Source organism: Pyrus communis, chromosome 3, assembly GCF_963583255.1.
Source record: "Pyrus communis chromosome 3, drPyrComm1.1, whole genome shotgun sequence".
Classification (NCBI taxonomy): domain Eukaryota; kingdom Viridiplantae; phylum Streptophyta; class Magnoliopsida; order Rosales; family Rosaceae; genus Pyrus; species Pyrus communis.
This window is the reverse complement of record NC_084805.1, coordinates 3,773,577-3,787,476: the sequence shown is the minus strand read 5'-3', so window position 1 is coordinate 3,787,476 and position 13,900 is coordinate 3,773,577. Positions and strand designations below refer to the sequence as shown.

Sequence of the window (13,900 nt, the reverse complement as noted above, 5' to 3'; positions counted from 1 at the left end):
TTATGACATTATGAAAAATATATAATTATCTTGAGCATTTTTTATGAGTATTATGAACATGTTTCTTATATTAATGCACTGCTTTGGAGACAATAACATCATGAGCATTTGTCAAATTATTAATTTGTTAGAGAAAATAAAAATGGTAGTACATGCTTCAAGAAAAAGACTAACTTAGCTACTTATGAAGACAATAACACCATATGTCATTTCTCATGCATAAGAATGAGAGGAAAAAATAAAATTGAGGATAGGAATTAGCGGGAAAAAATAGAGGGAAAGTTTTGCTTTTTTATTTATTTTCAATTTTTTAATCATTTTTAAGAGTAAAATGACTTAACTACCCTCACATGTTATGCACATGATCTCACTTAACAGAAATATGGATGAAATATATGAAAAACTAACGGTAGGGGGAAAATCGGCTAAAAAAAATTAGTTTGAGTCCTTAATTTTCCAATAGAAAAGTTCAAAAGGAAAATCGAAAGCTAGGTGAAAGTTCAGGAGGTAAATCAACAGTTTACTCTTTCCAATTGGTATTTATAATACATATCTAGCACCCTCATTGCCCAAGCTAGAACTTGAAATGGCATGTCGGAATGAGAGGTGCAATGGGTGTGGACCGCAATTTCTTGTGCCATCAGAAGCACAAATCATTCGTTGTGATTCGTGTCAAGGCATCACCCGCATTAGTAGACCATCCGTCAATCCTCTGATCCGAGCAGGCCAAGATACAATAAACCACGCTGTCAACCGTGTTCAAAGCCGAATGACTAGAGTGATGTCCAGGCCCTCCCCGAATACTGCCCGCCCTGCTAATCTTCAATACTACCAGCATCAGCTGTCCCAGCCATTTGTACCAAAACCCTTGATGCCTCCTTCGGCGTATGGAAGAAAGCGTGCGGTGCTCTGTGGAGTGAGTTACAATGGGAAAAGTTACAAGCTTAAAGGAACTGTGAACGATGTTCACTACATGAAATACTTTCTTGTTGACAGATTGGGTTTTCCAAATCACTCCGTACTCATGCTCACAGGTAGTCCTAATTAGTTATACATAATTAATTTCACACTATTAATCACGAAAAACATTTCTCAAATGCTATTTGTTTTGATTTAACAACTATCATTTCATGAGGTATGAACTAATAGGCCAGTCGCATTCATTTGAGAATAAATGGTACAAGAATATCAAATGATTATCTTAAAATAGTTCTCCAATTTATAATCATAAAAAATATGTAAGGTCACTTGTTCTTGCTGTGGTGTAGAACATGAGACGGACCCTTTTAGGATCCCAACAAAACAAAACATGCGAATGGCGTTACAGTGGTTGGTGCAGGGCTGCCAATCAGGAGACTCGTTGGTGTTCTACTTCTCTGGCCATGGCTCAACCCAGCGTGACTATTCGATGGATGAGATTGACGGCAATGATGAAACGTTGTGCCCTGTTGATTTTGAGACCGAGGGGATGATCATTGATGATGAAATTAACGCCACCATTGTTAGGCCACTGCCCCATGGTGCCAAACTTCATGCCATTGTTGATGCCTGCCATAGTGGAACTGTTCTTGATCTACGATTTCTTTGCCGGATCAACAGGTAATTGTTAGCAGCACTTACCCAGTTACATGTATCAATTAATGTGCTGAACACATTTTCTTAATTAGACCCTACTAATTGAGAAATTAAACACGATATATATATATATGTATGTATGTATGTATGTATGTATGTATGTATGTATGTATGTATTTGTTGTTTTTTAATGTAGAGGAGGACACTATGTGTGGGAAGATCATCAATTCTCACCTACTTATAAAGGCACAAGTGGTGGACTAGCTGTCTCCATAAGCGCTTGTGACGATCATCAAAAGTCTGCAGACACTACGGTGAGTATTCTCAATGCATGCAGAAATCAATAAACTAGCTCTTAATCGATAAACAATGTCGAAAGAGGTTGCAAGTTTAACTCTCCCTCCTCTAACTCTAAACCCTATATACGATTAATGTGTGAACAAAGATATATAAACTGTTTGAATTTGTATTAGTGCCATAACAAAGAGCAGAGATAGTTCTACTACACTCAATTAACTTTAAAGAAACAAATGCAAAGTAAAATGACACAAATTCGTGGGATTGTGCAGGCTTTATCTGGAGGCACTTCGACGGGTGCCTTGACTTATAGCTTTATCCAAGCAGCGGATAATAATCGCGGATCGACATATGGCTCTCTGCTCAATGCTATGCGCCATAAAATTCGTGAAGCTAAAACTGGCATTGAGATGGTTAAGTATCTTTCCAAGATTCATATAGTTGGTTAAACATGTTCAAACACTCCATACAAACACACACTTATCGAAACAACACTGCCAGTGTTAGGCAGCAACGTATACCCCAAATATAATTAATGCTATTCAGATACATCAAATTGATACCTCTCTCAATACAATGATAAAATGCACATCGATTAAAATGCTGATTTTGTGTCAGAGTCAAATTATCTATATTACATACTAATAAAAGATACACAAACGAGTTATACATGTGATAAGAGTATATATAGGATAAAAACAGAAGTAAATTAATGTCCTATTAAAGTTGGATTGGTTGATTAGACATTCTCTATCTATGCTTTGAGAATTTATTGACAATGTTTGGTCTTTTGATTGTAGGAGCCCCAGTTGACATCATCTGAAACATTTGACATTTATTCAACACCAATGGTGTTGTAACTTGAACTTTATAAGTGATAAAAATAAATCGGTAATGTCATTCTTATTTACTGTAACACATTAAGTGATTAATAACACCTGCTCCAGTGGCAGTCTATGTGTACTGCAATGTGCGTTAATCATATCTATAAGTGTAAGTTTGTATTCAATCTTTTTTTATTCCATCCTCTTCTAAAACTCTCCATATGAAATCTAGTATTTCCATGGAGGCGTAAACCCATTCAAATTGCAAACATGGATTTGGTAGAAGAACACGCGTCATCTAACATAATTATGAAACTTAGAATCATTCAATTTGTTACAAAATTTCATAGCAGGATTGAAGCAATGAGGATTTTCTTCACATGAAATTTGAACCCTTTCAATTTCTTCTACTCGGATGGGCAACGGATAGATGATTAAAGCCCTTATCTAGATCACCATTGACATAATAAATACTAATTTTGGAAGATTATCAACGCTCAAATGACAATCCAAATTTTTAAATATATATTCGAGAATGATCTCAAAGGCATGGGTTATGCAGGAGCAGGGCAGGGGCGACATTCCCAAATCTATTACATTTTTTTTTTCTGGACTTTTATTCTTTAATTATTAACAAAAAAACTATGTGTAAATTATAAAAAAACCACTTCAATTTTGGATGAACCACAATTTCATACTTTATCTTTTAAAAATTATAATATTATACCTTATCTTACGAATTTGTTACAATGTCACTTCCGTCAATTTTTTTGTCAGTTTCTTTGTCAAATGCTGACGTGGCTTCATATGAGACCCATTTTGTAGCCCTACTAGATTAAAAAAATTAAAAACAAAATCTTTTAAATATTTTTATATAAAGATGTGGGACGTACCCCTACAAACCCATCACCCTCACTCTTCTTCTCCAGTCCACCGACGATCGACATTGCCCATCTCTGGGCACCCAACCTCACCACCTGCCTCTACCCCTCCATATAACACTGAAAGAGGAAATTGTAGCAATAATCTTTCAACTTTAATCAAATTATAGCAATGGTCCCTCAACTTTATTTCCATGACCATTGGTCCCTCAACTTGTCAAAATGTGCAACTATGGTCATTTTCCTTAACACGTCAATAAATCTGTTAAATTCAATCATCGACTCCAGGAGCTGTTTAGCTTCCAACAAACAACATCGGCGTCCCTGTCCCTGTACCTGTATAAGATTGCTTGAAACTATTACGACTTGAACTACTAGTACTAGAAGAATTGTTTGATGATGATTCCTTGGTTTGGAGGCTATGATGCTCATCTTTGTGATCTCGACGAAGACGATTACTAGTTTCTCCTTGTGTTTCTGCAGCAGCACCGTAAGGGATTACATAACCGCAGAGGCATCGGTGCTGTGTGCCACACAGGGTCGTCACTTGAAACTGTTGCTTGCACTTAAGGTGATATCCTTTCTTTCTTTTTTTATGTAAGATGGCTTGAAACTATTAACACTTGAACTACCAGTACTAGAAGAATTACTTGATGGTGATTCCTTGGTTTGGTAACGCCTGCTAAGCCCTCTCTCCAGGCTATGATGCTCACCTTTGTGATCTCCGCGAACACGACTACTAGTTTCTCCTTGTGTTTCTGGAGCAGCACTGTAAGTGATTACATCACTGCGGACGCATTGGTGCTGTGTGCCAACCAGCGTCAGTTCCGAACAGTTAGGGCAAAGCATTGGCGCTGTGTGCCACCCAGTGTCAGTTCTTTGCAGTTAGGGCAAGCGATTGTTTTTCTTTTTTTGTTTTTTTTTTTTTTTGGCCATGATCATCCATGTCTAACATAGATCTTTTTTTTTTTTTTTTTTTTGGCTTCATGTATAACATATATCTCAAAGCTAGGCTACAAGGCCAGTTAAGCAATATCTATATATAGAAGCTTAGCCACATAGGGAAGCATAATACAACGAGCTAGGTGGAAAGGGATAGCTTTTATACCATCTGGGATTTTCATTAATCAATTGTTAAACCAATAACAACGATAAAACGTAACCACCACTGCAATCTACCATTTACCTAGAAAATTCATACATATTAATTTAAAGGTAATGTGTGAATTCATTAATCTGTCCAATTACTTAGCAGCATATGCATGACCATGCATCTTATGCTTAATTCTGAGTCACGTAATAAAAAGGAAGAACTAGATGCCCTACGAATGGCTAATTTAAACATGGTATGGACAAGAGCCACTATCATGGGATTCGATTTACTTTAATTTAAACTTTATATTTAGGGTTGTGTGTTACTTCCCATGCACGTCTCTCAAATTTCGGCTGTCGAGTCGAATGATCCAAAAAAGATCAAACAAAGTGGGTATGGATAGCACAACCTAAATAACACCCCGATAAAAACTGATCTTTGTATAGCACTCAGCATATTCCCCTCCCCCCTCCCCCCCCCCCCCCCCCCCCCCCCCCCCCCCCCCCCCCCCCCCCCCGGGTTTGCTTTGTGGATTTGGGTTGTATTTTTCATCGTTTGAAAGATAGTGTTATCAGACTTTATTAATTTAGATCGAATGAAATTTTACCAAACACAATCAAGAAATTACATAAGCCATGCATGCTAAACGTAGGTTTCAAATCAAACTTGACCTAGTGGAAGTTTATAGAGCATGAACAAGAGCTCCACATACCAAATGAAACACCAAAATTCCTCTATTACATACTCATTAGAAATACAACATAATTCCTCAACCACGAAAGACCCACATCTAACGAGAATATCACTCTTTGTTGCCTCAGTGTAAATTTTAGTAGTAATACCGCTTGTATTAAAAATCAATATAAATAAACTGAGGTCTGTCTTAACTGTTAAATTGAAAAAGAGGGGAATATCGGCACCATTTTACAAGAACTAGATGCCCTTGCCTTATTCAATGCCAATGGCACCCTTTAATTTCGGTCTCTTAGATTCTCAGTTTACCGCTGACCGGAGAAAAGCGCAGAGGCAGGGAGAGATGCCAATTCACACTGCATAAACATAATAAGGTGAGGGAAATGATTTATGCACGCATTTTTCACTTCGTGCACACCTTTTTTTTAGCCATGTGATTAAATAAATTAAGAAGAATCAAGGGCCATAATTAAGAGGGGGCGTGCGGAAAGTGAAAAAGAATATGCAGAATTCATTTCCCATGGTGAATACTAGCCAATTGAGGTTCAAATTGACCCCCAAAAAAACTAAAATTAAAAAAATATATATATATATATATATATAAAATAATAATAATTTGGCAATTATGACTTAGAAATTCAAAAGGAGAAGGAGAAAATATCCTAAAATAGTCAGGTTAATAAAAATAAAAGCAACTGACAACATTAGAAACTAATCACATGAAATGATAGGATACCGGATACCGTTGTTTAGAATGGATTAGCATTCACAGGCATGTCATCATCTAACACATTGAGTTGCCCAGAGATTTTTGTTTTGCAAGTTGGACACATAAAACCGACCGAATCTGGTTGTATTTCAGAATCAACAGCCTCATTGTTGAACTCTACTCCGCACCATACACACGCAGTTGTTATCTGTCGTCTGCCAGCCATGCTTAGCATGACTTCTTCTGATTCAAACTGGACAGAGGAACCAAATGCCTTTTCCATCTCTGCATTATTTGCCAAATCCATTGGTACCTCCTGCAGTGTAATAGATTCTTGCCCACCAGGAAACCCATACTTCAGTGGTTCTATTTCGTCCAACCCTAGCTCCTCAAACCCTGTATCATCATGTCTATGGGCAACACTGCTAAGATGCTGGTCTCCCTTTCAACATGAAGAACGAACAACGAAATTAAATTTCTAAAAATCTTGCACAGAACAAAGGAATATAATCACATCAAAGAATTTTTATTATAGTACTAATGAAGAATTATTGCCACTTATAAAGTAATTAATTCGTTAGGGTCTATCATGGAAAATAAAAGTTCAAGGGGGTAATTGGCTAAAATAAAAGTTTAGGAGGTAAATTGACAGCGGGTTACAAGTTCAAGGGGGAATTCGACAAATACCTCTAAACAGAATGCTGGCCTAACACCTACAACATTCCAGACTTCTTATTTGCTATATTTGGGGGCAGGGTTCAAGGTTGAAATCGAGGAAAAAGAAAACATCATATATCTTTTTTGTCAGTTCTTCAGCAATAACTTTGGTCTTAACTATAAAGAAAAAACCTTGAACATGATTCTGGTGTATCAGTGTATCTAGAAACCAGAAAGGAACTAAATATGGCAGCAATGCTTGATGGTACCTCGTCAGATATTGCAGTAGATGTCGGAAAGCAGACCACTGAATTCACTGATATTAAGGAATCCGAAATCCCAATTTGCAGTTCATTTCCTTCATAAGCTTGGAGTACAGATTCTATCAAAGTATCACTAGATTTAGATGGTTCCTGTTCAATGCTGCTACCAAAGTCAACTGCTTGTTCACTATTCTTGTTAGTGCTGTGATCAATGACATTGGGATGCTCTAATGCACTTGTGCCATTCAAAATTTCATTCCCTACTGCATCAAGAATAAACTTGTCATTCGAAGAAGCATCTATCTTGCAGCAAGTAGCTCCATCCTGATTAGTGCCAGACTTCTTTAACTCATCAGAGGTGGATGCCAAGCCATCTTTCTCCAAAGAACATTCAGATGGTTTACCCTTTTTCTCTGTAGCAGATAACTCGTCTGTATTCGTACAAGAGTCATTAATATCTTCAACTTCCATAGGATCGTCAGCTCCTTCCATACTTCCATCAGTTATTGTATGCTCACTATCGTGTTGATCTGAATCAATTCTGTCAAACAAGCGACCGTCCAGGTCCCGTTCACTAAGAGGTGAATCTATGTTCATTTCTTGACGAGAATCGGAAGCATGAATTTCTGAACTACATCCCATGTATGGTTTATCAAGTGCAGCATCACCGTTGGATTGATCATTAGGCCCAGCAGTTGAGGTTTCCATGATAGAGTTTTGAGCAATTTCAATCAGAGCATCCATTTTTGAAGTCCTTGATGGCAAACCTTCACTGTTTGGAGACTCTATTCTCTTTTGAAGAGTTGTTGGACCTGGCGATTCTTCCACCCTCCTGACATAATTTCGAACATGAATCCCTACATGACCATTGTAGCGACGCCTTTCCAGAAATACCTTATGGCAAAACTGGCATTCATATTTCCCATCTTTAATTATCACACCATCACCAACAGTAGAACCAAGTCTATACTTCCTCGTAGTCCTTTGGTGAAGGGACAATAGATGCTGCAAATATGAATCCTTCTCATTAAAAGTCAAATTGCATTTGTGACATTCAAAAAGGTCATGTATCTGAACCTCAGCAAGATTGTCTACTCCCAATAAGGTAACTTCCTTTTCACGCTCATTAGACATAGAAGACACAACTAGAGCAGAGCTGGAATTCACATCTTGCCTACGGTCTCCATGCTTATCAGCATGCTGCTGCACCCCAAAGAAAAATTGAAAAATCATCCAAGGTGCAATAAACCACACAGCTGCACTAATATACAACTTACATTTTCAGTAGCCACTATGCACTCTTCCTGAACATTCTCACGCGCATGGCCACCATCTAGGTGCTGTGCATTATTGTGATGGGTGAAGGGGAGCAGAAATGAAGAAACTTCCTTGCAGGTCAGAAATTGTTCTCCAGTAGGGCTGGAAAGTACAAGTAACTCATAATGATGAGAAACACAAGAGAGAGAGGTGACTCCAAAATACAGGATATGAAGTAGTATGAATACTGACATGAAACCATAAATAACCACCAGGCATCAGTTAACTGGTTACGAATTTTGTTCAGGTTATGAATTTTTTTTGGTCAATTAAATAGTTATGCATTTTGTTCAGGTTTTCAAAATATACAACACACATTTCTGCTTTCTCTAACACTGCCACATCAGGCATCAGGGTAGTCATGCGACATACTTCAACCGAATTATTAGGTTATCAGTATCTATCAAATTAACAAAGTAATTTCCAGGCTTTAGCAAACTATTCAAAATTAATGCTTTTTGGTAGGTCATTCAATGTTATTGTCCAACCTTACAGCCAATCACGAAAAAATAGACGCTAACATGAGGGACCACCCTTGTGTTTGTATAACCAGTAGTTCTTTTGTATGAGGGGGGAAAACTGGTACAGAATCCTAATTTGATCATCATTACTCAAGGATAATCTGCTAAGATAACCTATGTTACCATACAAGAGAAGCATTCTCAATGGTATGAAAACAAAATAAATAAGCTTTGAATTGCGGGCACCCCTACCGACACATGCATACAAATTTCTAACAATCGGGAGTCCATGATGAACAAAGAAGAATAAGTTTTATCAGGAACAATGCACAAGAACAAAATGTCATGGCAAAGTCAATGTAGAGCAATGGAACATAAAACTATTAGACAATAACTTATTAGAACTCAATGTTGCCAAGCCTAATACAAGTGACTGAACTGAAGAAGAAACAAAGCAAGTAAAACCTTATGTATCGGCGACAGTATATCCAAGCACGTCCTTCCTTCCTCTTAAGCCCCAGCAAGAGCTTCCAACCGACCGGCAAGGCATTCCCGAACTCACTGGCATCAACTATCTTCCTCTTCTTCCTCCTACTCCCCCACTGCCCACCCAATTCCCTCATAAACCCCAACAACTCCTCCTCCGTTTCCAAACCCACCGTCCTCCGCCTCAACTCCTCCCCAAAAGGCTCTTCTGCATTCCCCAAACCGGAAATGTCTACTGCAGCGCCCTCCGTATTCACCAACCCCATACCCGCATAGCCCTCATTCTCCAAACCCAAGACTTTCACTTTGGGCTTCCTCCCTCGCTTCCTTTTCTTCACCCCCATTTCACCTCTCCCCTCAAAACCAACAATTCCGGTCCTCATGTCGTCATTCGGGATAAGCGCCCTGGAAAATGATGCCGTATGGTAGGGTTCGAAGTCGATTTGGTCGAATTTGGGGTCCTGGGAAATGAAGTTCTTGAGGTGAGCGATGATCGCATGGTTCTCGTTGCGTTCGGGGTCATCCGGTGGCACCAGAGTGAGCTTAGGAGGGGTAGCGAGCAGGCCGGCAACTCGACGACGGTGGCCAGTGGCGGCGGCGGCAGCGGAGGTATTAGACTGTTGACGGCGGGGACGAGAGTAGGTTTGGCGGCGGGACCCGGCGCTCTCGTTGAAGACAGATCGGTCAATTTTGGGGACGACGAGGTCGTGGGTGCGGCAGAGGTTGAAGGCCGAGGAGGAGGAAGAGGAGAAGAGGGAGAGGACTTGGAGCTCTGATTGAGAGAGTGTGCTGATGTCTATGTGGATTAAGGAGCCTAAGGGAACGTTTGCTTCTTGTGGTGGTTGTGGCGGCGGGACAGTGGCTATTGCCGCCATTTGTGGTGGCGCTGTTTCGAAGTTAGGAGTGGTCTGTGACGGTGAGGAAATGGTTTGGGATTGTGGAGAGGTTTCGTTGCTAACATGGCAAAAGGTACAACTCTATAACTAACCCCTCGTGACTGGCTTTTACTGAGACTTCTTACAGACGAGATTATGTAATTTAAATTCGTTTTTTATGAGTATCGGACTTACGACCTCTCTCTCCATTAAATCGTAGTATTAAGTAGCATCAATCCTCAATGTTACTATTCCAATAAAAAAAATTAAATATAAATAACTACTCAATTCTTTAACCTTTTAAGAGCTAATTTTAAATTGATCAACAAATCAGTCATTCACATTGAGTTATGATAAATTTATGGCTTGAATGAAGAAACTACTCTGCCGCGGACACTGTTTTTTTTTTTTTTTTTTTTTTTTAACGCGGGGTTGGTATTACTGAGTTAATAATAGTTTGTGATGCAACTAAGTGACTTCCTTTTTTTCCTTTTGGTGGATTTTTCCTTCACATTGGGGGGTTTTTAAACCAAAAGGCTTTTTTAGAAGTGTATGCTTGTCATCTTTTCCTTTTCCCCTTCTTTTGTACTGCATTTGTGTGTTACTTTTTTGATGTTGGGAATGAAATTCAAATAACTACTTAAAGTCATTAGTGCTAAGTAATGACAAACAAATATTAAAGTGTGTTTTAATTCTCAACTCATCTATAGAACTTTAAATTTCCAAATCGACGCATATTAGCTAAATTTTGCAATTTAACTTGGCTAAAAGGGATCAATTTGAGGCGCAAGAGCTACAAAGACAACAATTAATGAAAATCAACTTTAGTATTTAATCACCTCATTATTTAATGCTAGTCATGTTATCACTTAATGTTAAAAAAATCTAGACTTAACATTGGTGACCTAACATATGTCTGATTTCCACAATATTAGGTAGTTATTTAAAACGTTTTAAAAGGTTGACACAAATTTAAATGAAGAGTGCCAGTTAACGTAATTGGAGCTGTGGCACCACTAGGCAATGATATAGGCGGCAAATGCAAAGCAGAAGTAATAACCAAATGCGGAGAGGACGAAGTAATATGATCCGTGACCAAAAAAAAAAGAAAAAAAAAGAGAGCTAGGGTTTTCAACCTGCTCTGTATAGCATGTAAAAAAAAGATTATATGGCTGAATGTATATTTCATATTGATACGTGAAAAGTATATATAATTACTTTCCTTGTATTGCAGGGACTCTTCCTACAAGATAGGAGCACAATCAAATTACAAGTCTAACTAGTGTCCTATTTGTCTAACACGTGGTACATGGTGAAAGCAAACAACTTGAAATATGAACAACAATATTAATGCAGTCAATATCTTCCTCCAACTTGGCATAAGCTCCAGCAGCAATGCCAATGGCATGCATTTGTTGGCTGCTGCTCAATCGCAGACTCGAACTCTGCTTGCTGCTTCATTAGAGAGAACACTATTTCGCATCTTCCAAATTCTCCAAACTCCGAAAATCAACACGTACCCAATTTCTCGACATATTTGGATTTACCATGGTTGAACAATAAACATGACTGACAGGGAGGAGGTTTTACAAGTTGAAACTTTGTTCACCATGACAATCCATCGTTCATGTCCAATAATATATCACTAAACTTGTTCTTGATCAGAAGCTGAGCCCCTTCAACTAGCCTCTTTATCACCTCCCCTGCAGGTAAATTTTCCTTGATGAGGCCTACACTTTGGCCTCCATACATCACCATGCTTTCAATGTCGCCTGTTGTCGTTGCATTTGGAACAGTACTGCCAAGACGGCAAATTTCTATTTCCTGCTAGAGATTATAACTCAAGATTGCTGTCCATTGGGCTCCAAGTCAAGTAAAGACATTACTTTTAGTTATAAGCAAGGCATGAAAAATGAAGAAATCGGAATAATGGCATACTCTCGCTTCTAGTGGCAAGCGTTGCTTGTCCTCACCCTATCATGTATTATTGAGCGCCGATGACAGTGATGGCCCGCTTCATTTTGATCAGCAGGAATAGAATTACAATCATTGAAGAAAGGTATACGCAGAACACGATGTGGTGCTCGCTTCACCTAGATCCGAGAAAGCAGGTTCACCTTACCGATCACATGCCCTCTTGCTTCACGCCCTTGAACAGTAATTGCGTCTGCACCAGCATATATTTCTTTCTCCGCTTCATCCAAGCTCCCAACCTTGAACCGAAACAACTCATCAAACATGTCCAGGAAAATAAATTAAAAACAAACATGCCAATGATTGTTCTGATGCTGCATCATACACATGTAGTGTGTGCACGAAGATAGATATAAGTAAACACAATAATTATGATAAACAAGATATGAATATTCACAATTATAATTCAGAACAATACTGCTCCAAGAACACGTACTTGAGGCACAATCTTAACCCCAGACCGATGAGCTTTCAATGCAAGCTCATCTGAACATTCACCCCAGCAAACCTGCAGCACTGCAACCATTGCATCCAATACGGCTTGTATATTTTTCTCATGAGGAAATGCTAGAACTACACCAACCCCAAATGATTTTTTAGTTAAGCTTCGAGTCTTCCTGATCAGCTCTTTCAAGTAATCTGGTGACTCCTGTTGATCAGTTAAAATCAGTGCATCAACAATTCCTTCTTTAAATTGAAAATTTAGCAAACTCATATGTACTCCATTCCACAAAGGTCGAAGATAACGGTTGACATTTCATATATCGATATGCATATGCAAGACATGAGAACTTATGTTCTCAACTTAACATCAACAAGACCTCCTCCCTTGTAGTTGAACAAGCTAAACATACTATATCAATTAAATTTGTTGACGCGGAGCGCACAATTACGTTTAAGGATTTTCGAGGGACATCCACGAGCGTGCGAGTGGGAGACTCCCATCTCTAGCGTGGGGAACTGATGATTGAAGCATTGTAAGTATAGCATAAATAGCTTATTAACAGAGGAATAGAATGATCACAATAACAAATGAATCACTAACCTGAGGAAGTCATCGCGCTAGGACTAAGGGTTCTTCTGCTGCTCTTCTCACTGTATGCAAGGACTCAATGAAATGGGGTTTGAGTTTCTTTGTGAACCACTCACTGGTGTCAACTACAAGAAATGGAAGCAGGATTTGGAGATTGTATTGCGAGTCATGGATATGGACTTGGCATTAAGCACTGAAGAACCACCACTGCTGGTTGATGGAAACATATCAAGTCACAGATCATGAGTGAAATCCTTTTAGACTTCTGGCATTTTTCATACTTTGGTCTCTAACTGGAGGTGCTTCCATCAACTGGCAGTGGTGGTTCTTCAATCCTTAATGCCAAGTCCATATCCATGACTCCAAAACAATCTCCGAACCCTGTTTCCATTTCTTGTAGTTGACATTAATGAGTGGTTCAACTGTGATGAGGTTCATGGAATTGGGTTCATGGCTGTATTCATATAAAATGAAAAGTATTAAACTTTAATCCCCATCTTTATATCACAGACTTAACGACTTTGGATTGACTAGTTTGTGATTGTTTTTCCTTATTCATGACACCATCATAATAAAAAATATGAATTTATGTAAACGTAAGTGCAAACCTCTGTGATTTGCAGAGATGGTTGGATTAATACTTTGGAGTACGAAGTGTTATGCCACTTGGATCCAAAACATAAACAATTGACCTTCTTTAGATGACCAGTGCCAATGTTTCAAGCCCTAGTGCCATTACTGAAACATATTTAAATGAACACA

General features: G+C 38.6%; 3 protein-coding genes across 6 annotated transcripts; 1 reads left to right on the top strand and 2 right to left on the bottom strand.

Annotated features, from left to right (window-relative positions):
• Positions 1 to 586: 586 nt before the first annotated feature.
• Positions 587 to 2,928, top strand: LOC137729031 (metacaspase-1-like). Its single transcript, XM_068467850.1, has 5 exons — positions 587 to 1,034; positions 1,269 to 1,599; positions 1,772 to 1,889; positions 2,145 to 2,285; positions 2,673 to 2,928. The coding sequence occupies exons 1-5, from the start codon at positions 587 to 589 to the stop codon at positions 2,730 to 2,732; spliced, it is 1,098 nt and encodes a 365-aa protein (XP_068323951.1). The 3' UTR covers positions 2,733 to 2,928.
• Positions 2,929 to 5,363: 2,435 nt separating this feature from the next.
• On the bottom strand, positions 5,364 to 10,219 carry LOC137728847 (uncharacterized). Of its 4 annotated transcripts, none has more exons than XM_068467628.1 (5): positions 9,236 to 10,219; positions 8,270 to 8,411; positions 6,999 to 8,195; positions 6,100 to 6,514; positions 5,364 to 5,719 (listed from the first exon to the last, which is right to left on the bottom strand). In XM_068467628.1, the coding sequence occupies exons 1-4, from the start codon at positions 10,129 to 10,131 to the stop codon at positions 6,113 to 6,115; spliced, it is 2,637 nt and encodes an 878-aa protein (XP_068323729.1). In that variant the 5' UTR covers positions 10,132 to 10,219; the 3' UTR covers positions 5,364 to 5,719; positions 6,100 to 6,112. The 4 variants fall into 4 exon arrangements, with proteins under 4 accessions (XP_068323729.1, XP_068323730.1, XP_068323728.1 ...); XM_068467629.1 differs by having other exon boundaries at positions 6,107 to 6,514; XM_068467627.1 differs by lacking the exon at positions 5,364 to 5,719 and having other exon boundaries at positions 6,044 to 6,514.
• Positions 10,220 to 11,736: 1,517 nt separating this feature from the next.
• LOC137727690 (uncharacterized) lies at positions 11,737 to 12,820 on the bottom strand. The gene is made up of 3 exons (XM_068466516.1): positions 12,542 to 12,820; positions 12,249 to 12,344; positions 11,737 to 11,955 (listed from the first exon to the last, which is right to left on the bottom strand). Exons 1-3 carry the CDS (start codon positions 12,818 to 12,820, stop codon positions 11,737 to 11,739), a joined length of 594 nt encoding a protein of 197 aa, XP_068322617.1.
• Positions 12,821 to 13,900: the final 1,080 nt, after the last annotated feature.

Coding starts and splice junctions, on each gene's coding strand:
- LOC137729031 (XM_068467850.1), top strand. CDS start 587: ATGGCATGTCGGAATGAGAGGTGCAATGGGTGTGGACCGCAATTTCTT. Junction 1,890..2,144: donor AAAAGTCTGCAGACACTACG/GTGAGTATTCTC, acceptor GGGATTGTGCAG/GCTTTATCTGGAGGCACTTC. Junction 2,286..2,672: donor CTAAAACTGGCATTGAGATG/GTTAAGTATCTT, acceptor TTTTGATTGTAG/GAGCCCCAGTTGACATCATC.
- LOC137728847 (XM_068467628.1), bottom strand. CDS start 10,131: ATGGCGGCAATAGCCACTGTCCCGCCGCCACAACCACCACAAGAAGCA. Junction 8,412..9,235: donor TACTGTCGCCGATACATAAG/GTTTTACTTGCT, acceptor TGTACTTTCCAG/CCCTACTGGAGAACAATTTC. Junction 6,515..6,998: donor CTACTGCAATATCTGACGAG/GTACCATCAAGC, acceptor TCATGTTGAAAG/GGAGACCAGCATCTTAGCAG.
- LOC137727690 (XM_068466516.1), bottom strand. CDS start 12,820: ATGAGTTTGCTAAATTTTCAATTTAAAGAAGGAATTGTTGATGCACTG. Junction 12,345..12,541: donor GGGTTAAGATTGTGCCTCAA/GTACGTGTTCTT, acceptor TTTCGGTTCAAG/GTTGGGAGCTTGGATGAAGC. Junction 11,956..12,248: donor GAGGGCATGTGATCGGTAAG/GTGAACCTGCTT, acceptor AATCTCTAGCAG/GAAATAGAAATTTGCCGTCT.